At 44.1% G+C, this 27,134-nt stretch overlaps 1 protein-coding gene across 4 annotated transcripts in view; it reads right to left on the reverse strand.

Annotated features, from left to right (window-relative positions):
• The window catches only part of TP53BP1 (tumor protein p53 binding protein 1), a 68,481-nt gene extending 44,795 nt beyond the window's left edge, over window positions 1-23,686 (reverse strand). For 2 of the 4 annotated variants that reach the window (XR_013589122.1, XM_078620902.1), the window contains exons 1-11: window positions 23,582-23,686; window positions 21,704-21,787; window positions 18,041-18,222; window positions 16,319-16,451; window positions 15,613-15,718; window positions 14,471-14,661; window positions 12,532-12,652; window positions 11,194-11,274; window positions 9,925-10,028; window positions 9,239-9,355; window positions 5,557-6,197 (exon numbers count right to left, since the gene is read on the reverse strand). Coding sequence is in view for 3 of the 4 variants with exons in the window: in XM_078620902.1 (XP_078477028.1) it covers window positions 5,557-6,197; window positions 9,239-9,355; window positions 9,925-10,028; window positions 11,194-11,274; window positions 12,532-12,652; window positions 14,471-14,661; window positions 15,613-15,718; window positions 16,319-16,451; window positions 18,041-18,214 (1,668 nt within the window). In the remaining variant the exon portion in view is untranslated. Of the gene's footprint in view, window positions 1-5,556; window positions 6,198-9,238; window positions 9,356-9,924; window positions 10,029-11,193; window positions 11,275-12,531; window positions 12,653-14,470; window positions 14,662-15,612; window positions 15,719-16,318; window positions 16,452-18,040; window positions 18,223-19,674; window positions 19,745-21,703; window positions 21,788-23,581 lie in introns of all 4 variants that reach the window. The other 2 variants (XM_078620910.1, XM_078620920.1) reach the window with 2 other exon arrangements.
• Between the last annotated feature and the right edge of the window lie 3,448 nt (window positions 23,687-27,134).

The following is a 27,134-nucleotide window of genomic DNA, read 5'->3' on the forward strand; positions in this document are numbered from 1 at the left end:
CCCAACGACTTGGGATAGCACCCCCCCAATGCCCGTGTTGCTAGCATCCGTGTCCAGCAAAAAGGGACTGGCAAAATCGGGATAACACAAGGGTGGGGCACCCACCAAGGCGTCCCGGAGGGAGCGAAACGCGGCCTCCTCCTCCGGTCCCCATTTGAACTTCACTCCCTTCGCCGTTAGAGCGTGCAAGGGTTTTGCAATAGTGGCGAAGTGCTCAACGAACCGCCGATAATAAGAAGCAAACCCGATGAAACTACGCACGTCAGAAACGGACGTAGGTGTCGGCCACGAACCGACACAATCCGTCTTCGCGGGATCGGTGGAGATCCCCGAAGAATCGACAATGTGACCCAAGTATCTAACGGACCTACGAAGGAGGTGACATTTGGCCGGTTTAAATTTCAACTTAGCCGATCGCATTCGCAAGAACACCCCTCTCAATCGCCGGAGGTGTTCCTCAAACGTTTTACTGAAAACAATGACATCGTCCATATAAATCAAGCATGTATCCCACTGCAAGCCCGACAAAACCAGCTCCATAAGTCGCTGAAACGTCGCTGGAGAGGAGTGAAGTCCCATGGGTAACCGGTTAAACTGGAACAGCCCCCCTGGAGTCCGAAATGCTGTCTTAGGTTTCGACTCTTCGTCGAGCGGCAACTGCCAAAACCCCGATAACAAATCAAGAGTCGAAAAATATCGCGCACCAGACAATGCATCGAGGGACTCATCCATCCTGGGGAGCGGATACGCGTCAGCCACAGAGATCTTATTCAGGCGACGGAAATCAACGCAGAATCGCAGGGACCCGTCCTGCTTCTTAACCAGCACAATAGGCGCTCCCCACGGGCTAGAGGAGGGCGAAATAATATCGGCTTCTAGCATATCGTTAACAGCCGACTGAACATGTTCCTTCTCCACGGGACTCAGTCGGAAGGGATTTTGCCTGACCGGCGCCGCATCGCCTGTTTCAATGTGATGGTGCAACAAATCCGTGCACCCAATGTCATACTTATGTTTACTGAATACATCAGAGAATTCAATGAGCAACTCGCGCAGCGCACCCAACTGCGCCGCCGACAAATCGTCCGAGGCGGCACATAACGAATGGACCCACTCAAGGTCTTCCCTTGGCTCAACGTTCCGCGCGGGGCTCGAGCCCACCTGCGCAACCAACCCATCATCCCCAGGGACCTGCGCCGCGTGAGCCAGCACGGTGCCCTGCGGAATGACAGCTGGTCGCGACCCCGCGTTCAAAACCATCACAAACGGATCCCTGTCAGCCCGCACCAAAGTGTGAGCCACCGATAAATCAAGACCCCCGACAGCCTTGTTAGAAGGACCCAAAAGCATACTCTGTCCCGAAGCCTCCCTCACCCATGGTTTCCGCAACCGGAGGGGAATCAACATCTGTGAACCCGGGGGCACTTGCACTGTCTGCGTCGCCACCGCTTGTATCGTAGCGCACGCCGTCCGAATGTCAGTAGGGCCCGTCAAAAATGAAATCCGGCGACCCGATGGCAGTTCAATGCATCGTTGATCGATAAGAATTTTAATGGGCATTTTAGCCAAAAAGTCAGTGCCCAAAAGACACGGAACTGCCAAAGAAGACGAAACGAAAACGGGTCCCGACAATTTGATATCTCCAATGCAAATGGACGCCCTAACCTGACCGATAATGCCCAACGATCCCCCATTAGCGGCGTAAAATGGCACATCCACTGGAAGCAGCGGACGACATTGGACCGGAAGAATATTATAAATGAGGTCCGATATAATAGTTGCCGATGCCCCCGTGTCCACTAACACCCTAATCTCAACCCCATCAATAGATCCCGTAACAACGGACGAACCCGCCGAAGCAGCCACAATTCTATGCCCCAATTCCGCCCATTCAATGTCTCCCTGGTCCCGGCCGAACCCCCCTCGCCGAACCGAATCCCCGAACCTTAACCGGCCCTCCTCCGCCGCAACGCGGCGTCCCATGTGTGCCGAATAAACAGGCCGAGCGTGTGAGGTGCCGCGACTTGCCGGGGATTGTAGAGATGACTTGGGCTCTCGGTCGTCGTCCAGCCGAGCTCCCATGGCGCGCTGCCGCGGAGCGCGGCACCCGGACGCCACGTGGCCCCGGAGGCCGCAGTTATAGCACGTGACGAGGGTCGGAGTAGATCTTGGTTGCTCCGACTTTCGGCCCGATCGCAGAGGCGACCGGGCCCCCGGCCTCCAGTCCCCTGGTCGTCCCGTGGCGAACGCCTCCTCTCGTGGGCTGACGACTTGGGGTTCGGCGACCACCAAACCCGGGGCTGCGACGACAGCAGCGTTGCAACCAACGCCTTGCTTCCGTTGTAGGGCCTCGTGCGCTTGAATACTCGTGGCGACTCTCAAAGAAGAAATATCAATCTCGTCAGCTGTGTTGATAGGGACCCCCAGGTCCTGCGCCAACTTGAGCAGCTGCTCCAAAACCATCGCGTCTTGGCCCTCCTCGTCCATCCGAGGGAACGCAGCATCAGCAAGAGCCAGCAACGCCGTGCGATAGGCCAGCGCGGTCTCCGTGGCCGCTTTCCGTCTTGCGTAGAACTGGTGGCGGCACGTAGAGGGAGGCCCGTAGACCCTGGCCAACAACCCCAGCGCATCCTTCAGCGTGGAGCGGTCCGACTTCCGTGCAGCCCTGAAGGCCGCGAGCGCATCGTCGTCCAGCATGGCGGGCAATGCCCGCAGCGCCGTAGCATCGGACCACGCTGACATCTCTTGATGGGCCAAAAACCTTCGCTGAAATTGGCCCCAGTCTCCGCCTTCCGCCTTGAAGGCTGACAACGTGGGCAGGCGCTGCTGAAAAATGAAGTCATCCGCCTCGTGGTTCCTCTCCGCCTGTCCGTCGGTGTCTAAGATGGCGGCTCCAGCAGCAGACGTAAGATGGCGGACCCCCTCGCGCGCTGATGACGTCGATGCGCGCGCTTGGGAACCCACCACCACGTGGCGCTCGCCGTTCCCGCCAAAAGTAGGCCCAGGCGCAATGGCGGGAATCCCCCATTCGTTTTGGCGGGAATCTGCGGGGCGACCTTGTAAAATGTCCCCCACCGTCCCCGCTCCTCCCGACGAGCTGATCTCCGCCAAGATGGACGCGGTGGCGAGCAGCAGCTCCGCCAGTCGGGAGTGCGCCTCACGAAGCCCGGCGTCTGTCCCCGGTCGCTCGGCCGGCGCCGTCGACGGACCCTGCAGCGTGGGCAAGTCCTCTTCCTCACCCCCCGCCACCAGCGGCCCCGAGTCGTCCAGGTCTTCCTCGCGGTCAATCCCGTGGGTCCTACGGGTCTTCCTCGTCTCCATACTTGGAAGCCCGTTTCACTTCTGACGCCAGATGAAGTATTGGAAAATGACGGCAGGAAACTCCTTGACGGGAACACACTTCTTTTATTAAATCTTGACTCGTAACAATACAACGCGTGGCCTCTCTTCTCACAATGCGCTTCTCTTGACTCTGGATTCTGTGCTGCCGGCTCTCTGTGCCTCGTGTAGACTCCGCGCCTCGGCTACACTCCTCTCTCGCCTCGTGTAGACTCTGCGCCTCTGCTACACTCTCCACTCGCCTCGTGTAGACTTTGCATCTCCCTCTGGCTACACCGTATGCATACTCGGCTCGTGTAGACCTTTCTCTCTCGCTGGCTACACCGTATGCATACTCGGCTCGTGTAGACCTTTCTCTCTCGCTGGCTACACACTATACATTACTCAGCTCGTGTAGACCTTTCTCTCTCGCTGGCTACACACTATACATTACTCAGCTCGTGTAGACCTTTCTCTCTCGCTGGCTACACACTATACCTTACTCAGCTCGTGTAGACCTTTCTCTCTCGCTGGCTACACACTATACCTTACTCTCCTCTACTCTCCATTACTCTCCTCTCCGGGCTCTATCTCTGCACCTTCGTCTTCATTCTTAGATGGTTCCACTTCTGCCCCCTGCTCCTCTGTGCATCACCTTATATACCCCTTCTTCCCGGGAGACGGAGCGGATGCGGACCTCAACGTCGGCACCGCTCCTCAGTTACCCAATCCCCACGCGCTATCCCTACGATCCGGTTCCGCTCAGCGCGTGTTCCCACTCCCCGACCAATCACACCGCGCTGCTACCCGATCACTCCCTCTGGGCGCGTCACCGGCACACAGCCAATCAGCAGCACTACCCCCACCCGCGCACTGACGCCTGCTCCTCCCCGTCAGCGCGCGTCACCACACACACACCCGTACATACGCGCTGGCACACGACATATACACCCAGCGCGTATCACCACTACACATGTATAAATAATTTCGAATATTAAGTTTGTTTGTTTTTTTGGCATACAGTTTCGTACTTATTTTAGTTGTAATGTGTCCATTTTTTGTCGCCTTGTACCTAACCCTATCATTTCGGGAAGGCTTAAGTATTGAATACCGCGGTGTTGGCTTTCGTGGCACTTTCCAAGAAAGTAACCCCCGGCATATTCAAGGGTCTCCTGTACACACTACTTTTCACGCATATTTATTAATCAGAATAAAAAACGGGCCTCATAAGCTTACGGGAGTAATGCATTTGGCAAGTCAATTTCGGACACGTAACTTTTTACAACAAACGTTTCACACCCATCTTTTTCCTTCAAATTCCAACCTGTTAATTCAGGTGGTCAATATGACACACCAATAGAAAAATCATGCAATGTGGAATGTCTCGATAATAACCAATGTGCCATGACTTCATGACGTTTGCAGGAAGAGAAGTTCACGTGTACAGGAAATTGAATATCAGAACCAACAATTGAAATTAAACAACATTATGGAGGGAGGCAATACCGTGACCCTCACCAGGACAAGCGGATTAAGAAACGAACGAACTTTCTAATTCGGGTCAGTGGACATGATTATTTTGAATTGCAGGGTTTTGTCCTGAACATGTTTTCCACAGTTTCAAGCAAAAAGTTACATCTAATTGCTGTGGTTTTCACACCTGATGATGATTGCTTGTGTTGCAATCGAAACGTCGTGATAATTGTATTGTTTTATATATATATATATTTTTTTCCCTTCTACGTGACTTTACCGAAAGAACCAAGAATATGAATCCCTGCAGTCACGAAAGCTTTAAATCAAAAATGTTACATTCTAGTCAAAAGTTTTTCAACTAACCGGTAAGCTGATACAATGATTGGCACAATATATGCTTGCACATTTGAGAATTTCATTTGTTTGACCATGATGAGCAGTGGATGGTCATACAACATAATTTTGGCCAAATCATCATGTTGCCTAAACAAAAAAAACATTACGTATCATATTGGCTGTGAAGCCTACATGTATTATATATCAACTATACAAAATCAATTGTATTCTGACAGAATATGGGATATCATTGCTAACTTAATGTAGAGTTGGTTGCATGTTGTACGAAGGCTTTTTTAAATAAAAATGTTAGAATAAATTTGGCCAAACCAAAATTTTATGAATTACAGTTCGTTATGATGCAATCACATAATACAACTGCTATAATAAAAGTTCCAACATATATAAACGCAATGTTATACTCACATGAGAGAACTCGGGTTCTGATGGAGGAATACAGATGGCAACTGGAGAGGATGGTTTCTCCTGAATATGAGCCGCCTGGGCTACATTATGCGACTGATGTATCTTTGTATTCTCTTGCTCTTGTGTCTCCTCTTGGTGTGTTTTCACCTCCTGGGATTTGTGGTGTTCTTGTGCCTCTTGGGTGATTGGGTGTGTCTGTGGCTGCTGAGAAGCCTGTTTGGTCTGTGATTTCAGGTGTGTTAGTTCCTCTTCAGGAGACTCAGTGTGCAGTGGCTGAGCCTGTTCATCTTGTGGTGCCTCTTGTAATTCTTGCGATAATTGTACATCTTGAGAAACCTTTAACATTTCTGCATCCTGTGTAACCTGCTGAGGCTGTGGCATGTTATGTGTCTGTGGCTCTTGGGTATTTTTTTGTGTCTGCAATTGTTGTGTATAATGTTGAGTGTCTGCCTCGTGGGTAGCATGTGATGTCTGCCGAGCCTGTGTCACATGTTGTGTCTGCACTTCTCTCTGCATTTGTGCCTCCTCAGGATTCTTGAGTACCCCTTGAGCAGGTTGAGATGCTGGCTTGGGTGACAACGGAACAGTAGGCTTGATCTCATTGTCTGCCTGTGCAGCAGTGGCTTGTACATGAGGTATGCCTGTAAAACAATGGCAAACTTCTGTTAATATTAATCGCACAAGTAGCTTCAAATATGGAAAAAGCTCTATAATACAGAATTGTCAATGATACCGTGAAGGAATATTGAATTAATTATCTTTGCAAGGAACGGGGTTAAGGATATGGGTTTGGAGAGAAAAAATGCCCTTGAATCATCCAGGGACCTCAGAGCTTTGTAATGGGGTTGCAACATCCACTGGTTACTCTGTGTCATGGCAAGCTTGCGTTATAATGGAGTTAACCCGCTTCTGGTGTGACAAGGGGAGCAGGAGACCATGGCACAGATCAGCTTTGGCTGTAAAGTGCATCAGGGAGTGCCGGGCGCACTGGTTGCCGTGCAAGTGCTGGAGGAGGAGGCTGCAAAGTGGCTCTGTGGCTATGTGGGCTGACGTCCACTCAAATAGCATTTATTTATTTATCTCTATATTGTTAATGTATCTGGTGTTTTGACTGGGAAGTCGCGTGAAATAGAATTCGCGATGTTTTTTTTATGTTGCCCCATCAGATGAGGAGAGGGCATTTGACCACTCTCCAAATGATTTATGCAGACACTATTAGACCAAGACATGCAAGCAACACCACCAAGATGAATGCACACATCAGTACCATCATGTATACTTTGGATGATGTGCTCACTGTTGCTAGTCACAAGCAAAATGGCTGATAAATGGCGTGAAGCTCAAAATCGTCTTGACACGCCATCTTCCTGCTGGAAGTGGGAATTTAAGGCAAATATATTCGTGTACAGCTAATTAACAAGATGCCAAATGTCAAACTGAAGATGTCTCTGGGTGGATTAATAATTTCAATCTAGCGCCAAAAGTATTCACATCCAGTCACAGCCACAGTGGTTTTACCTGTCATGTCATTTGCACCTCTCTGGTGACTAATTTCCGAAAATAACATTTAGAGAAATCTATATCGAGTAAAGCCTCGGCTAGCCGGACTAACAGGGGGGAGAACTGGTCTGGCTAGCTGAAAAGTGTGACTAGCCACAAAAATAATTAAAATCAATACTACACTTAAATTGCTCTATAAACCATAGACAGCATTCAAAATTCAAGTTACATATTTACAATGTATAAAACATTGTAATGATAATTTAGACTATAAAACACATGTATAGTGCAAATCAAAATCGACTGCACTGTACTACCATTAAGGTGTGTTGGTGCCCTCCAATAAGTAAAAAAACATTGAATAAAAACACACGAAAATGAATTTTAAAAAGACAAAAAAGGATGAAAGTAAAGTGAGATGATGAAAGAGAACACGGAGGAGCAGAAGGCAAGACGAGGCTACAGAGCAACATGCAGTTACAAAACATGTGCGTGCACTGCAACTCGTGTGCTCTAATTGGTGCTGAATGCTGCAGGGAATTTTTAAAATTATTTATCCAGAAATGGTGCAGCGAAAGATGAGATCTGGCAAGCCGGGATTTTACTGCATACAAAATAATACGGTTCCATTTTGTTTTCCAACAGAAGTTCCATAATCAGTTCTGGGCATGGTCACGCAATTTTGTCTTTGAATTACACAATACAAACAGATGTCGCTTAGCGCTACGCCATAGAACGCCGATTCGTTATATCGTTCTTTGTCCTGGAGATTTTTTTTTACAAAAAAAAGAAAATCCAAAAATATGAAAAGCTTTTACGAGTGAGAACACACAGCGTCAAGTAAATGCACCCGCCATTTTTGTTTACATTCGCTCAGCCAATGAGAACGACGAATGCTCTGAGCCAAGCAGCGCTTGCCAGTCCTTTATAAAACATGCCTGCCCGCCGATGTGCGTTTACTTCCTATATATATACAATGGTATAATGACCCCTTTGAGTGCTGATATGATTCGAGTTAACTTCTCTAGGAACGCATGTTAAGCGCTAAGCGAAGTCTAAGTGTATACAACACGATTGTTATTCATTAAAATACATTACGTAACATAAAAGCAATACCATAGATTGTATATTTTTCGTGAATAATTAGCTTACTGGTCCATGCTTTCCATACATGATTGTGAATGCAAACTATAGCCAACATTTCCAAATCAGTTGGTTCCCAGGATGACTTCCGCATTGTCTGAGTTTCTAATTCTACCTACACCTGTATGTGCTTCGAGATCTCACAAAGAAACTGCTTCATCCTAGTCTGGTGTCCCGCATTAATGAAGTGTAGATCTAACTGTGTTGCGTAGTCCCCTAGTGTTAAGCCTGAGCTGGTATCAGTAGTCTCAATGTGACACCCTGCAAACTTGGGATTCCCCAAAGAGCACTTTTTACAACTCAGTTGAATACCAAATATTGACAGTTCGAACCAAATAATATATTTTATTTTTATGCATAACAGTATATAAAAATCCATGTACAACAAAAGAGAGGTGAAGGGATACCAGAACGAAAAGACAAGAAACAAATGATAAATATAGGAAATTGCATCTGATGAGACAGAGCTACAGTGAGACAACAGATGAGACGGTACTTTGAGAGGATGGATATGCAGTGTGAAAAACACTGCATGTTAGAGAGGCATCAGAGCTAAAAACAAAGAAATGCAAACAGGAGATAGCGAACTCGTGAGAAGAAATATGTATTTTAGATTAATTAAATAAAGGAAGTGATATAAAAGTGATTCATGGTGTATTCTGGTGAAAATGAAGAAAAACAATGTCAATGGTAACAATGTATATGTGATCTATTACGAGGATATAGAAGCCAAAGCCAATTAAGTGTTTTTGGATAACGCACAGTTCAAGTTGGGTTAATGTTGCCTCCGAATCTTGGCATTTATGAAGGAAAGTAAAAAATGTATCTCTAAAGGTGGTTGGGTACATTAGTGTTAGTGCCCGTGAAAGGGAAAACAGTGCCTGATCAATGTTTCAAACAACAATCTTCCTTGTTAAGTATCAATTGCTTTACCAAACATTCTGAAGAAAATAAGCTTTGCTGTAAACTTATTCCAAAGCAGAATACCATACATTTCTCAAAACATATATAAATCAAATGTACCAACATATCTGCTTACATTTGGGAATTTCGGCCGGAAGAGGAGTGGTGCAGGTTGGGGATTGCGTCTCCATAGGCTCATCAGACTTGCAGTGAGGAGATGTAGCAGCTAGAACATCCATGGGCTCCTCCATATCTGCAAAAAGGCATGATCAATATTGCACCTGTATTCCTACAACCACCTGTATTACTACAGCCAATAATGTGCTGCATTGCACATGCATAGAGCTCACTTTAAGTGTTCAACAATAGGTTGGGTATGACAAGTGACATCATATCACACATTTATTTTATTCGAATTCAGATATGTATTATCTAGTGTAAACCTTTAATGTTCTAAGTTTTTTAAACTTTGTTATACCTTGGTACAAAATTGCATCTTATTCATTCAGTTTTCCATATAGCTGCCATGTTGTATGTTGAATTTATTTCGCACCATACATAGCTAACCGTGCTAATTGGAGCTGTGGGGGAAGGTAAATATCCTGTATTTTAACCATGTCACCCTTTGTAAACGGACACTATCAATGCATTTGTATGTAGTAATTAGAGGTTTTCAGTCTTGAATGTTTGATAAATGCAACAAACCATGCACTCAAAGTACAGGGTGATCCTCTTCCATATTGTCATTGTTTAATAACAAAAAATTGAGCTTTTTTCAAGATACCAAATTCATGAACAATGACATATAAATCAAGTCCTTACCCAGACTGCTGTCTTGAGAATCATGGGCTGTTGGGGAGGATGGTATAATGATAGGTGTGGAGCGGTAGGCATTGGGAGAGGGAGCTACCATGTCCTCAGAGCACCTGCAATGCAAATCTCACATTAACACAATGGAAATCACAGAAAAACTGCAATAAAGAGCTTCCGAGAATTTCACTTCTCCATGGAAATTCTCGAGTAATCATCTCAGAAACCACCAGTTCTGACAAACTACTGATCTACGTCCACATCTAAAGCTACACTGTATTATGCGCTACTATAAAAAAAGTGGTTAATCATTTGTCAGATTGATTAATCAGACAATTTTTTGGAGGACTTGGCATCACCCAAGTCATTTCTGTTAGGTACAGGAGACCCCGCACCTACGACCTAATTGGTTCCTGGACGAGTCGCAGGTCGAGCCGTTGTAAGTCGAACCCTCATCTCCCATATGCGCAATGTTTTACATTCCGGTTCCGTTCCTGAAAACCCATTACATGCCATAAAAATACCAAAATTGGCCACGAAAATAAATGAAAATAACCATAACAAAAAATTATTGTAACTTAACGTAACTTTTATAAACATTTATTAAGCAAAAACAAACATTTACATTTGAAATCCTTAAGTACTGTTCTGCACGTGCATCACATTTCCTCTTCCATAATTCAGGTTTTTTGAGTTAGATCGTGTAAATATATAAATGTGTCATTAAAACCCGCCACCACCCGACACAGCCAACTAGTAAGGGTTGTCACGTATACAGAACATGCCAGACTCGTCGTCAATCGACTCAGCGTCAGTAGCAGTCCCTAGGCGGTCGTAAATATGAGTTTTGGTCGTTACTGTGGGAATCTTACCTGCTACAAGAATGGTCGTAAAAACGGGGGTTCTCAAGTCGAGCCATCGTAAGTCGGGGTCACCTGTACTTCTCCGGTTGCCACCAGGCCAGATAGAGAAGACTTTTATGAAGGCTGCCTCACCTCCACCTACTCATCTGATCCACTGCAAGATTGGTAATGTTCTTGAGGTAGACTGCTGCCAGTGATTGATATCCAAAGTGGCTGAGCCCAGAAAAAGATTTCCAATGCAACATGCATCAGCTTCTGAAAGTGAAGCGAGCTGTGATGGTTGACCACTGCCACTGCCTTGACATTGTCAGAGCGCACAAGGACCCTCCTCCTGGTTAATGACTAAAAGCCTCGTAAGTGTTCAAAATTGCTCTCAGTTCCAGTGTAGTTATACTGTCCGACGTAAGCCCCCACTGACCTTGGGATGGAACAGCCACTATGCGTGAGCCCCCCAGCACCACTGGATGGCGTCAGCCTCCAAAATCCTGTGTTTGACCAGCTGATGAAAAACATGCTGGGCAATGAGCAACAGGGCCTACCTGAACAACTCCCTGGTGAGAATATCATCCAGATAGGGATATTTATAAAGACTCCATTACCCAAAGGTTGCCACCAGAAGGGCTAGTACTTTTCTATAAATTCTTGGCGAAGTCACGAGGACATTACCCTATTATTATATTTTGGTACTGGCAAAGGAAGCTTCATGATGTAGATGCTTACCCCGAGCCCTCATTACTCTGATAGTGCGTTGTCATTGAACTGTGCGCCTTTTGGCGTCATCTGGTCGAACACCGTATGAGACTAGGCTCTAAGGAAAGCTGTCTCTGGTGTGGACCAATCAGTTTCAAGGACAATGCATAAATTATCAGTGTTGTTTTTTTGTTTGCATTCTGACTGCAAGTATTGTGGTTAATGTAAACACGATTCCTTGCAAAAGGTTTCAGTTTTGTCGCCAGAAAAAATGGGGAAAACCCTATTATAATATTTTGGTACTGGCAAAGGAGGCCTCATGATGTAGTTGCTTGGTTTCCTTTTTCAAGAAGCAACCACCACAACCATCGCCAGTCATCCCTCCCCCTAACCCTTCAGATTCCGAGCCATCAACATCAGCCCCAGCCCCTGTTAGATCTCCATCCAAGTCCCCTTCTCCAAAATAAAGAGATTGATTTCCGGTTCTGATGATGAACTTCATCCTCACCAATTTTCTCCTTCCTATTTTATGAATCTAGATTCCCCCTAAATCACCAATATATTCATCGTCCACTTACACAATACATATATTTGAAGGTGCATTTATTTAGTTTTGCTTATTAGTTTTTTGTTTATGTATTTAGTTGTTTATTTATTAAGTTTATTTTTCTTTTATTTGGATGCACGTTTTTATATTTGCTGTAGTTATTTGCACAGTATGTTTTCGCTGGCCATAATAAATTTGCAAGCTAAATAAAAGCTCTGCTTTGACATTCGTCCATGCTCTGGTCCCTAACCAGACGAAAGTGCAAGGTATTCCTGTATTCCGGTTGTGACAGTTGAACTGGAAGTATGTTTCGCTAATTGTGAATTACAGCAGTTGGCAAGATGCCGTTGTGCAAATACACACATGCTATCTATTACAATATCATACCCGTAAAACTATTAATTATTGAAAACCGACAATATAAACCTAAACAAAAAGTTAGATGCATTTTGCTTACCAGTAAACATTAACAGCAAAACATGTACAACATGAATAAAGCCTTGTGTATACAGTTCTTACTCAGTCGACAGGCTCTCAGAGGCCAGGGGCTGGTGTCCAGACAGGTGAAGCACTCTCAGGGAGTCCACGGGCGTGTAGCATGGAGAAAGTGGCTTGGCCTGACTTTCAAGGGTCTGTGAACCTGGCAGCAACATGCGGTACACATGAGTGCATTTCAACTTGTGATAATGGTTCTTATATAGAGGACGCACCACATGCAATTTGTATGCAAGTTTGGTCATGTATGACTCACATCAATAATATACGCACAAGCCTATTGTTAAGGACATGTTTTACGATACGTTCTTAAGCATCACAATAAACGTTAAGGTGCGGTGTCATATCTAAGTTGTTTAAATATGCTTAAAAATGCAACGAGAATGAATTTTGGTCTATAATGCTCAATACTTTCCACAAAATGAAGTCACATTATTTCAGCAGGCCAATACCAATATATTTAAAATGTTCTTAAAATATCAAGACATTAAATGTATGACCTATCCTTGATAAATTATATTGTATTATGCTTATCCCAACAGCTTTACATTTCATTTAAAAATATATAGTTTTATAAATGTTAATAAGCACAGTGATATTTATACATAATACGTGGAATGTCATAGAAAAATGTTAACAAAGCTTATAAAGCCAAAAAATAACAACTCCATAGAAATAACAGATGTTTCATAATGAAGATATTCATTCAATTAGTACATGCCATTAATTGTCTGTGCATGCCACACCACCACACCGTTATTTATGTCAGAGCTGGAACATTCCAATTTAGGTTTAATTCTCAACAATTTAAAAAGCACCTAATTGACAATCGATTTTTTTAAAAATAACTATAGCCTTACAAATTATATTACATCAATTTTAATACAACTGTAGTGACATCGCGGATGTCACTGTGTAATGCCGGCCCTATAGAAGCACAGCGTGCGATGTATTCACATCGTGGGCACCACGTATATGTGGGTGCAGTAGCGGCCCTAGAGGGGCTCGGTGAGCACTGACTGGGAGTGCTGGATGGCACCACGCTCTGTGTGCAGTGCCGACCCCGACAGGATAGGGTGTGAGAGTGCCGGCCATGGGAATGGGGTTACTCAGCGCCATGGCACTCTGGTTTACCCCGAAGGACACGTGACCGGTAAAGTCTACACAGGGCCCCCAGGTGGGGGCTAGGGGTGGTCACGTGTCAGGGTAAAGATCCTGCTCGAGGGTTCTCGAAGGTGGTCGTGGCTAAGGACGGGGCCAGCCACGCCACAAAGGATATAAGCCGGGTCCCCGAGAGGGACCGGCTGCTGTTGTCATCGTGAAAAAATCTACGTTCTACGTTCTACGTCCTAAAAAACTCTCCAACACGTGGACCTGGACCCGAGCTGTGGTCCGGTCCGTTGTAGCTAGTTACTGTGTAATTAGTGCAGTTAGCCTGCTGGTCCACCACCATAGGTTGTTATCTGGTTAAGGGGCAATCACCCCTTGTGTTGGTATTAATAAATTTGTTGCCTCCAAAGAGTACGTCTGTGACTCAGTTGAACACACTACATATGTAACATAAAAAACACACGTGTAGGCATACAATGTGCATACATTTTATGCATGCATGAACACATACACATTTGCGACAGAAGCACAGCTATACCACTTTGGCGGCCCTCTGCACTCCCTAAACAAGTTACACAGGGAGTTCGGCAAATAGTGTCCTTCATCACTTTGAGGAACCAATCTGCACTTTGAGGAATCTAATGCATTCAATTTATACAGATAAAACATATGAAAGTTGTTGCTGTAAATGTGTACCTGCAAATACAAAATGAAGTATGTGTACACCTGAGGTGTGGCATTATGCACAGGACCACAAAGGTTATTTCACAATGTCTGTGCATTGATGCAGCAAGCAGGTACTTGAGACAACTTATGGTATTCAATCATGAGAACTGACATTTGTTTTACTAACATTCAAACATGTCTTCCTGTGTGCAGGACTCGTCCACCCTCTCTGCATCATCGCCCGCCATGGTCAACTCCACTACTCCCGACACGTTACCAGTGGAAGGCGCGTGCTCCGATGGCTCCAGCCTCAGTCCCCCATGCAGCAACATATGCACAGTCCGCTCTGCCATGTGGTAGACCTGGGTAGGCCGGAGGCTTTTGCACACAAACTACATTAGCCACAAGCCACACAACGGTTTACCTTCCATTTTTTTCAAATGCGAGATGAACCCAAAAGGCAGCATATGATTTATATTTTTCAGTGAATCAAAAAAAACACTTTCAGTTGCTCTTACTTTTGAAAAAAGGCAAAAGTGGGCAATGACACATGCTCAGATTAGCATGGTTGGCTACATACAGTATCTAGCCCTAATATATTCGCTTTATGTCACAAGCTAGGCAACATCTCTGGCAATTGTAAATACCTTAATTAATCCTTACTGTGACCCACATATTTTCTCTTACTATGGACATGTCTTCCAGTTGAGCTTTCATGTTGAGATTAAGAAAATACAAAATTAACCTGCCAGAATTCTCGCTTAAGCATGTAAAAGGTGATCTATTGGCTCCAAATCAACCTGTAGATCAAGTATCATCAACATCCTTCATGGCCATTACTACTTGACCATTCACCTCTCCATATTCTACCCCTACCTCTTGTCATGAGTGTATCTTTTAATCCCTATTTCTTTTTTTTACCAAGTCACTACTGTTTCACCCCTGCCTAATCGCATATGTTTGGCTTTGAGATGTTTATATTGCATCAATGGAATAAGCTAACAGCTGAAATATGGAAAGTATACTCAGCTCAATATTAACTGGTCTTCATTATTCTTCTCCACTATTGTGATGCAAACAATTTCCTCAGTTAATTTAGATCAGGTGTGACCCTTTGAAGTGTCTTTTGGGAAACATTTAATAAGGCCATACTTGTTCGTAGAAAAGATACTACACAAAAACAATATACCAGCTTATATTTCACTAACTTTACATTTCTAAATATCCCCATTTTAAATTTAGTGTAATTTTCTCAAGAGTCATGTATCTCATGTTTAAAATTTCGTTAATCTGTATAACAGCAGTGCAATATACACTTAAAATGTGTACCTCTTCTTTGTAGAGCCGGCAGACGAGGCCTCTTCGACACTGCTGGGTTTCACCACCTCAGTGGCAGGCTGCTCGTAGGCATCTTTAACAACAGATGTCTGCTTATCTGCACAAATCCAAAGGCAGTTGTTTAAAAATGCCACATTCTGCCGCTGAGACTCAAGAGTTGAAATCAAAGTCGAGTTTGTCAGCTTAAACAAATGCTGCTGGAAAATAATAGTCCAGAATGTCCAGAAGTAAAATAGGCCGATGGAATTGTATTTCAAAAGGTTAAACAAAGTTAAAATACAATAACTTAAGTGCCTGGATTCATTGGTCAGAATAAGTCCTCCCTTGACCCTGTAGAATGTCACGCAAGTGAAATGGTGTGAATGACGGACACCTTGCCATGCATATAATACCACACGCCAAGACTGCATGATTGTTTTATCAATTGTTTCTATATTGTGCTGAATATCCCCATAGTGTGTGCAGAGAGCTCTTATCTATAACACCAGGTAACCTCAGCAGCATCTGTTTAAAAGGCAACACTGTGATAATTGGACTTGACAATTCAAGCCAATTTCAACATTTACCTGCTTAAAAGATGCTGCTGAGAAACACTGGACAGAAAACAATTCTTGGCTGAAGACCAAGGTCATGACATTTAAAAACTGATTTACTTATTATTATCAGAGGTGCAATCTGCTTATATGTCCAGGCTTACCTTTAAGATGAGGCGTAGTGCCTAATTCTAAGCTACACGATTCTGAGGGTGCAGGGTCTGGCCTATGTGCTCCATCAAGCACATCTGTGCTTATCTTCTGATGTCCAGACATTCCAGATGTGGACAGTAGTGCCTGAAAAATATACAACCTTAAAGCTTTGATTTCCATAACAAAAATACTGACATTCATGAGAAGTTGATTGTTGAGGTTGTACCCACCATAACTTATTTTCTAGGACCATTTAAAAAAAAACAATCGCATTGTTTACTGAAATTATGTAAACAAATTAGCAAGTCTATCTCCCTTGGCTCTCACTGTCCCTGTCTTTGTCTCCTGTTTCCCTATCTTTTGTCTCCTCTCCCAATCTGCATGCGTCTGTTTTTTTTATCCCTAAGTCTATTTTTGTTTCTCCCTTTGTCAGTGTGTTTCGATGTATCTGCTCTCTTTGTCCTCTTTTGTGTCATTTTTTATTTTACACTCGGTTTCACGTGCAAAAAAAATACAATCTTAATAATCTGGCTTCTAAATCTAATTGGTGTATTATTGACATGTGCTTAATCAAATATGCAACATTAAACTAAATATGCAACATTCAACTATGCAGCACAGGGCAGCCTAGTCTAAACTAAATAGACGTTATAACAATAGGTTTTACCCTTTCTGGCAATAAAACAGGTGTCAAGATGTTAAAAAACCAAACAATTCTTATTCAAGGAATCCTGTCTGCATTAACCACACGAACTTGTGGCTCAAAAGAAAGCTGTCTCTGGTGTGGACCAATCAGTTTCAAAGACAATGCATATATTATCAGAGTATGTTTTTTTGCATTCTGACCACAAGCATTGCGGTTAATGCAGACATGATTCCTTGTAAAAGGTTTAAGTTTGGTGTTCTAACATTTTAACACCTGTTTGTTGCCAAAAAAAGGGGAAAACCTATTCCCATCTAATATTATTCTCCAGTAACTTTCTAACAATCATTCAAGTTGCAATGAAATACGTTTTCAATCTTGATTTTCTGTAATAGTAGAAACCTGCACAAAGACTACAAATATTAAATACAGGTATGAGCAGCAAAAACAAGGACTTGTCATCTTCTTGGTTCTTTCGGTAAAGTCACGTCGAAGGGAAATAATAAAATAATAAAATAATAAAAATAAAACATTATAAAATAATTCTCACGTTTCGGCCACAACGCAAGCAGCCGTCCTCAGGTGAAGACCAGGTCTGCCGGGGTTAACCCCCCCTTCCCCTCCATGCGTACATACTAAATGAAAGGCCCTGCATATGTAAATGTGGCATATATTTTTGACAGCAAAAAAAAATCGAATCCTTTCCCAACTTCTGAATATGTAGGTGACCGCATTACAAAGATATTTTGTAGATAACACAGAAAAAGGGAGTTGCAATTAATAACTTGTCATTAGTATTCATATCAAAAGTTCAAGGCAGCAATTAACTTAAATGAGACGTTAGCGGGGAGCCATTTTATTTTCATATTTATGAATAACATCACTTATGCCCTATACATTACAAGGCAGCTGGACAATATTTAAGGTCAGGTTCACATTTTAAACACACAATGCATTCAGCAGAACCCAAAATTCCACTGGAAAGAATATATATCAGCACATTAAAATACAATACATAGCACCAGTTGACATTAAACAGAACTTAAAGTCAAAAGCATTTATTGTGTGCAGGAGTCCAAATAATAGTCACCAGTTCAGGGCTGACTGGCTGTTCTCGTAGAGCTGTAAGCTTGTGCGTTATGAGTGTTTGGTAGCTAGATGCAGCTTCTCCTGATGTTAGCATCTCCTGCGAGTCTTCCACAATAAGACATGGCACCTCCTTCTCAGAAAAATCATCGTCGGCCGGGTTCCCACTTTGATCCATGCCGTCCCCTGCAGCCAACAAGCCGAGCAGATGACAGGGAGTGCGACATGTTTCGTGTAAACCCCTATCATAGGTACTTATAAACGCAAATCATTCAAAAGAAAAGCAAATGAAATATATTCCGGAAAAAAATGACGGATTCACTCTACTCTTGGTTTAGGAACACCAATCCTAGATACTATAATGGTAAGTGCATTACATTGTAATATTGCAAGCCAAGGTAAATATCTGGCTAAGCATACAAGTGTTTATGGAAGACGTAAATATTGTGGGTTTACTCTCCAATCCAATGTTGTAAATATTGTGCTTTTACTCTCCAACACACTGGTGTGCTGAAGCAGTAAATAATTGCCACGTTTTCTTCATGTGACAAACCTGACTCATTGGCTGTGTCGGGTGGTGGTGAGTTAATGACACATTTATATTTACATGATCTAACCCAAAAAAAACCTTTATTACGAATAATAGCAACAATAACCATCTTTTACTCTCGACGGTCAAAAGTGCATGCTAAGAAATCCAACCCCTGCCGACGTCATGTACAAGTTTTCTAAAGATGTGAGCAGAATTCAGATGGAATGCACTTATACAGGGTTTCCCAAACTCCAGTCCTCGTGACGCACCACACAACATATCTGCGGTGACCAATTTACTTCCTATTCAAATACCAATTAACTGATTCTATTCTGAATGCTCCCAAGTGGCGAGATGTTAATTCTGTCGCCTGGCATGAAGGAGGCTGTGGGTTCATGATGCCTATATATTTGGAGCTTTCATGTTTCTTCCCGTGGTTGCATGGATTTTTCTCCGGGTCCTCCAGGTTTTCTCTCCACATTTAGATACATGCTGTTTAGAGCTTTTGGCTGCTATAAATTTCCACATGTTAAGCCACTTCGTTGAGCTACAATTTGTGGCCAGGACGCTTCTAAAAAAAGCTATATAGCTAATTGAGTGGGTCTTAAATGGTAAAATAATTTTTTTTACAAAATAGTAAAACACATCCCATTTGATGCGCAACACAATTAATGCAGTCTGCGTCATGTGTAACACGTGTACACCCACACGGAACACGTATATGCTCACGCATCGAGATTTCAATCGGATCTATTAAAAGACAGTGTTAATTGCTTAGAGTGTTTAAACAATCACCGGACGTGTGCAGTGTGGAACAAGTTAATTTGTATATAAATCTGAGGAGTAAATTGGTAAACGCGGAAAGATGCAGCATGGATGGTTGCATGGATGGTTGCGAGGACTGGAGTTTGAAAAACCCTGTAATAATAACTTATTAAATATATGAAGGGTCATGGAAACATCAATGCTACCAATCACCGTAAAATACAGGCTAATCGCATTTTTTATTAAAGTATTTTGTATTGGTCATTATCACATGGGCTCAATTGCTCACCACCTCATTCCAAAAAAACATTCCTAGACAATAGTATAAATACTGTACTTACGGATGATGATCCAAAGTGGGTGTGTGCGCGTTTGTCTGAGTCGGGAGCGGTAGTGCAAAGGATGAGGGCGCTGCAATACGAAACCGGCAACCACAGAGTTCAATTCTCGCTCACGTCCAACACCAGTGATGATTATTTGAACCAGTCCTGGGACTCCCCTAGATGGACTCAGCTTCAAATAAGTACCTGGTGCAATGTGTAAACACCAGCACTGGGGAGACAAAGGTGGCCAGGCATGGTGCTGGCTACCCACCCCCTCGTGTGCTGTGCCGGCCTTCATAGGTGCTCGCTAATAGCACTTGCCCCAACAGTCTGTTAAGCCTATACAGGGGATCTTTGTCCACGAGATGCTTAGAGGAGCGGTAGTGTAGCAGTCAGCGTGCCGCGCTACGAACTCAGTGATCCAAGTTCGATTTCCCCTCACTGCCAACACCAGTGATGATTATCTGAACCAGTCACGGGGGGCCTCCCCTAGGTCGACTCAGCCTTAAATGAGTACCTAGTGCGATGTCTAAATGTCGACACAAGGGAGACAAAGGCGGCTAGGCGTGGTGCTGGCCACCAACCCCGTGTGCCGTGCCAGCCTTCATATGTGCTTGCTAACAGCACTGTTAATAGGCTATAGCGGGGTCTTTGTCCGCAAGATGCTTGCACGACGTAGGTTGAGGAGTCACTTCCTCGAATTCCTCGGCCGCCCCGCACCACGGTTTTAGCCAATGATACGGTACTTACATGTACAGTATATACCCGCGAAAGGCTAAAACTAATCCCCATGATACCTAATTTGGAAAGGTCAAAACAACGAACGATAAACCTGCGATATTCAAGGGTCTCCCATATAGCCATTATTGTCTTCTGCTACCTTATACATCAAGACCCTTTAGTGATCAATTCCTTACTCAGCACTGTGGGGACAATGTGCGACAATAAACCAAGTTGAAGACTTTCTGTAAATAATGAGAAACTCATCATATAAGTGCATTCAAGCTGAAAATAATGAGTAATTATATACGCAAAATGTGAGTTATAGACTGCCAAAAAGCTTAAATCTTGTATATAGCCATAAGAGAAAGTGTTACAAATTATTAAATCGGTACAGTATATAGTTGCCTCGTTGTCCTGCTGCTGGATAAAATGTTCACCCTTTCTGGTTGATGATCTAAAACAAGGCTGTGTCGAATTATGGTGATGTCATGTAACATGGAAGGCATGATGGGAGGACTGATCTTATTGAAACAATCAAGCCATTTGACCATCTAGAAATTCAATTTTGCATTTGTTATTAATCGTATTTCTTTCCACACTGCACACAATTTTCCATCTGATAATGTTTTCGTCATATACAGCAAGTGTATGGCCAACCTTGTCGTTGTATATTGTGGGAGAATATTATATGCTGCATTGTGCAGTTAGTTGTTCATTCAACCACCATTATAAAACCTCTCCGACAAAGTCTTCGCCCACTATTTATGTTGCACTTCAAGGGGCAGGATAACTTAATGAAAAATGGTAAATTATTGGTTGCAACACTACTACTAATACTTCGGTTAAAGAGGCCAAACATTGCCCCACCACTGACTCTACAAGGTAGCTGACACCTTAAAGATCTTCTTGAAAAACATTAAGGCCCATTAGATAACTCATTCTTTACTTAGATTCCACTTAGAATTATCAGCTGACCAGCACATATTCACAGATTGGAGGTTCTACTTTGTAGTATTACATTTACAAATGTATTTTAATGAGAAACGTTTTCTAGTTCTGTAAGCTGTATCAGTGAAATTTTTATTTTCAATAATTGCAGTCCCACTCTAATCTTAAGTACGTCACTGTGTATACTGGTATTTTCACCATAATCTGCAGATGAAAAGGAATACACGATAATGACCCAAGCAGGGAAGCCTTTCACTATCTCTGTTGAGATATTTTGTAACTCTTGATACGTGAATAGTGTGCCATATGCACTTCATTCAGTATTGTTTCACAAATAAAAGTAAAAGTGTAATTTAATAGGAAATTTTTTACTGACCTAAAATTGTGAACGGCAAAACTTGTTAGATGCACTTTGAAGACGACTTTTCTGTTGTGCCTCCACTAGTATGCGTGTTCCCGCCTGCAAATAGACAATGACATCCAGAAGCAATGTAAAACACATTTTTTTTAATGTATACATGATAAGACTGACCTTGTTTACTTATTCTGCCTGCTGCACGGTAAATAAAACTGAATCCTAATTAAACCCACGCCCAAGCAAGGGACGAGGTCATCTCACTTCATCTTCTACACTTAAAATTCACAAATTAGAAAGGACAAAACTGAGAATATTTTCATCTGATCATTGGCTGCCACGCAAATTGCGTGATGTCACACCGGCCATTAAAACACCACTCCCTATACAAGTGTATACCAGGTTTATGATAAACGCAACAAATCCCTTGGCCGCCTCATCACAATTCCAATATATTTTGCACCATATATTTGACATCTTAACTGTAAAGGTGACCACCCCTTTTCATTACTGCCATGAACTTAGCTTTTTAGACTTCACCTTTAATCCCCAGCGTGCAGCCTTTAGGCAGTTATAAGATGCAAAAAAAATCTCCAAGGCCACAACCATGGCCTTAAATAATAAACCTATCATCGTATACTCGCAAGTATAATTGCGACCACACCACTGAACAAAGGCGATGCCAAATATTTTATTCCAATAATGTCTAAATCACATTCATGCAGATACATTTTGTTTGGTATTGCTGTGTTTTTTAAAGTAACCCTCAATGCTTGTGGAAGCGTCTAAGATGACGTGCCTTTCGTCTAAGGCGTGTACATGAACAGTATTGATTGGCAGCTGAATATTTGCACTGCCCTTGCGTGCGTTGGCACCGGCTGCACCTCTCAGACGAGGTCAGGATGTCAAGGCTTAAAGTGGATCATCTGAAGCGTGGCGTGAAAATGCTTTCACATATCACCGATGACTCCTATGAAGTGCATCCTAAAGTAAGGTCGAATGTTATTTTTTAAGGTGGTGAGATCACTGCTTGGCTTCAGTGCTCCACGATTTGCACGAAGCGCCTCGCCTGGAGCCCAGGTGGACACGCCTCTTCACACTCCAGGCCGTAAGGGGCCGTCCATAAATGACGTCACGCGATTTTGGACGATTTTTGACCCCCCCCTCGTCACACGGCGTCACAAAAAGTCAGACTCCCCCCCCTTCAAATATGACGTCACAAAGCTATGCCCCCCCCCCCCCCCAATAAAACATGCTTCAAATCGCTTTAAACTATTGTCATTGTAGTGCGTATTTAATGTCCCGCTGCACTCTGATGTTGAAGGAGAAAACATTTAAAAAGTCGATTTAATTAAGTAAAACGTGTTGTCTATATTTATTTAAAGTTGCGCATTTTGATGTGACGTCACATTTCTCAACCCCCCCCCCTCGTCACAAATGTCTGACCCCCCCCCCACCCCTAGGTGCGTGACGTCATTTATCATCACGAACGGTGTAACGGACAGGTTAATTACAATCGTGCCGTCACCCTGCACACATAAGAGCTAACAACGAGCACGCAATTAGCAAGCAGCGCATAATACACTAAGACTGCACACTGCACATGCATTAGTATTCACGATGTCAGCAGGCGTGCGCTGTGACCTGGCTAAGGGGGTGAAGCTTGCCGAACCCCACGCCGGCTGCCTTGGCGACCTCTGCTCGGCGCCTCGTCAGCCACAACATTGCCTCACAACATTGCCTCACAATGGGCGCTAAACTACTGAGCTCCCATGCGGATCGAGGCTGCGCGCACCACCCCCCACCCCCGGCGTCGTATTTACGCACACGCTCCGGCTCACGTCGAAAGACACGGACGATTAAATCATCGGACGCGGTGCGCCGCCTCGGTCGCCTTACCGCGCCTTTTGTCGCCGGCTGCCTGGCATGTTACGTTCGCGGCAATTCGTGCGTGCGGTCGCCATGCAATGCGGCTCGACTCGGCGTGACACCGCCCCCCCTCCCCTCCCCAAGACAACCCCACTCGCTCCTCGAGGTCACGACGACTGCGATTGGTCAAATCTCTCAAGAGTCGACGTTTCATTGGTTGAGACTGGCGCGCGGTCATCCACACAACCAATCGCAGCGGTCTATACTGGGTCAATGGGGGGGGGGGGGGGATGTGGTGAAGATTCCCGCCCACTGACGCGGGGGGGGGGGGTCGCGCGACGCCAATCCACGCGCGCCGTTGCTCACACGTGGTCATCTCCTGCGGTGGTCATGGCGACGGGCCGGGGGTTCGGTCAGGCGCAGTGCGACCCCCCCCCCACCTCCGGCAGAGGGGCGTGGCTCTTTCACTTGCGGGTCACGGGCGAGACCTCGTTTAGCGCTCAAGAGGGGCCGTCCATAAATGACGTCACGCGATTTTGGACGATTTTTGACCCCCCCCCCTTCGTCACACGGCGTCACAAAAAGTCAGACCCCCCCCCCTCAAATATGACGTTACAAAGCTCTGCTCCCCCCCAAAAAAAAACATGCTTCAAATCGCTTTAAACTATTGTCATTGTAGTGCGTATTTAATGTAGCGATGCACTCTGATGTTGTAGGAGAAAACATGTATTAAAAAGTCTATTTAATTAAGTAGAACGTGTTGTCTATATTTATTTAAAGTTGCGCATTTTGATGTGACGTCACATTTCTCAAATCTTCCCCCCTCGTCACACATCGTCACAAATGTCTGACCCCCTCCCCCCACCCCCTAGGTGCGTGACGTCATTTATGGACGGCCCCTTAAACAACAAGGCAATATTCGAACCACAAAAAAACTAATGTGTGTATGTGGAGAGCGGTGGTGCAGTAATAATTAACATTAGCTGCCCAGCCCATACTGCGAACACACTTGGGCTACGCCCATCTCTAAACCTTTATAAACAGTTTGCCTTTAGAGGTTAACCCTCCTTTTCCTGATGACGACCGCTTGTGTTGCGATCGAAACGTCGTGGGTTTTATTTTTTATTTTATTTTTATTACTGAAAGAACCAGAATAAGTCTACATTATAGACTGCCAGTACGCTCACTCAGGTTAATAACCAGACTACAGTTTACATTATACACTGCCAGTATGCTCACTCAGTTTAATAACCATTGCTACAGTCTACATCATAGACTGCCAATACGCTCACCAGCTTAAAAAACAGGCTACAGTCTACATTATAGACTGCCAGTACACTCACCGAGGTTAAAAACCAGGCTACAGTCTACATTATAGGTTGCCAGTATGTTCACCAAGGTTAAGAACTAGGCTACAGTCTACATTATAGACTAACAGTACACTCACCCAGCTTAATATCCATTGCTACAGTCTACATTATAGACTGCCAGTACACTCATCAAACTTAATAACCAGGCTAGAGTCTACATTATAGACTACCAGAACACTCACTCCGATTAAGAACCAGGCTACAGTCTACATTAGTGTTTTTTTAATCAATATTTTTGTTAATTCACCTTCTTTGTTTAATTATTTTTCTATCTACGTGACTTTTCCGAAAGAACGAAATAATAAGTCTAGAATGTTGCCTGATGTATGGGTCGGGGGGGAGTTTAAAAAAGTGTATATTAAAGGAGCTGGTTAAAGGGAAAATAACTGCTGAGATGGAGGGCGAATTGAGATGGAGATTAAATTCACTCAAGAGAATGAGGGAATGGGGGACAGTTAGAATAGAAGAAAGCAGGCAGTCAAGATGGTTAAAGGATGAAGGGGGGACAGGGAGAGCGATAATTTATAAGGATAGAAATTTAATTAGGGAAGATGAAAGGAGAGAATTTATACTCGAAAGACGAAAAGGAAGGGATAACACAGAGAGAAGGGGGTAGGAGACCTGAAAGAGGGTATGAGGAGGCCAACACCACTACCTTTCTTGCCAGTAGTGTGATAAGAGTGAACAACCAAACAGTGAATAGGAGAGCAGCAAGGATAGCAGTATTGATGGGGAAAATGCAAGTTCGGTGAGAACCAGATCATCAAGGATAAGGCATCCAGAGTGGCAGCAGTTTTATTGCAAACAGACCATGAGTTCCAGAGACCGAGTTTGAAGTGGAAGAGGGGAGGAGGGAGCTCAAGGAGGAAGTGAGGAGAGGCGCCAGTGGGGGAAGAACATTGATGAGATTGCACGGAATGGACTGACGGCGACGATAAATTGACCAATTCAATTCAGCTTATTGGGGTGCGACAGACATATCCTGTGGCTTCTCAGCATGCCCGGCAAGGAGATGATGAATAATTCTTGCCAGGACCTTTCATGGCACACTGAAGAGGGAGAAGCCCAAGTAGTTGTTACAATCAGTATGGCCCCCCTTCTTAAAGACGGGGTTCACCAAGGAATCCTTTTAATCATGTGGAACCCTTTCCTGTGATCCAGACAGTTGTGATTATCCTATAGGGAAAATCATCTCTACCCAGTGCTTTTCCTGGTCTCAGACCATTCGTCCTTCCTCAACAGATGACACATCAGCCAGCCACTCGCAGGGGGTGACTACTTTTTCAAATATTTGAGGCATAGCAGCCCCAGCAGGGTCATCGATAGTTGCCCCATGATGTTATCTTAGCTTAGGGATTTCCCATCCCTCAAAACCTCACAAATATGCTCAGCAAACCTGCAAACATGTTCTTTCACTTAAGAATGGTAATATGTGTGGCGTTGGAAGTTACTTTTCATGGAATGAAAGAATGATTTGTGATCATGAGCTACTGAGCCATTTTCATTTTCATCAGCAACCCAAGACCACCACTCATCTTTGCAGTGCCACACATATCTCAGAACCTCCCAGCGAAGGCTGTGGTACGCCTAATTTTCAACGTGGGATATTGTAGATGGTGAAAGCGAGCCTCTCGCTTTGTCTCAACTAGCCGAAACACCTCCCCCATCAGCCAGGGTTTCTGAAAATATCTAAACTGTTTACCCAATGCAGCCATTGCAGATGCATTAGCCACAGTTCTGAACCTCATCCATTTCCCTCTGGCATCAGGCAGATAGCGGAACGATGCCAACACCAACTGCAAGCGATTATCAAATTCTCGCTTACAATTTTCATCAGTTGATACCAGGCTATTATGCGTTTGAATGGAGTCCTAGGTGGATATCCAATGCAGTGGAATAATGGCAGGCACATCTTACAAATGACAAGGCAATGGTCGGTGGACAGATCAGCTTCATGGTAGGTCCTGGTGTCAAGAACATGCCCCCCGCATCCGATGTGGAATCAATATGTAGTCCAGCAGATGTTCTTGCTTGGACACAGCATGCATTCATAATGTTGTGTGGATGTGTCGATGCCAGAACAGCGTGTTTGTAATTACAAGGCCATGGGCTGTACAGAAGTCAAGCAGAATGCTACTGTTGTTATTGAGCTGATCTGGCCCATGCTTTCCAATCACTCCAGCCTAAGTGCCTGTGTCATGACTCAATCAGGC

This window comes from Lampetra planeri, chromosome 3, assembly GCF_965212315.1.
Source record: "Lampetra planeri chromosome 3, kcLamPlan1.2.h2, whole genome shotgun sequence".
In the NCBI taxonomy this organism is placed as follows: Eukaryota; Metazoa; Chordata; class Hyperoartia; order Petromyzontiformes; family Petromyzontidae; genus Lampetra; species Lampetra planeri.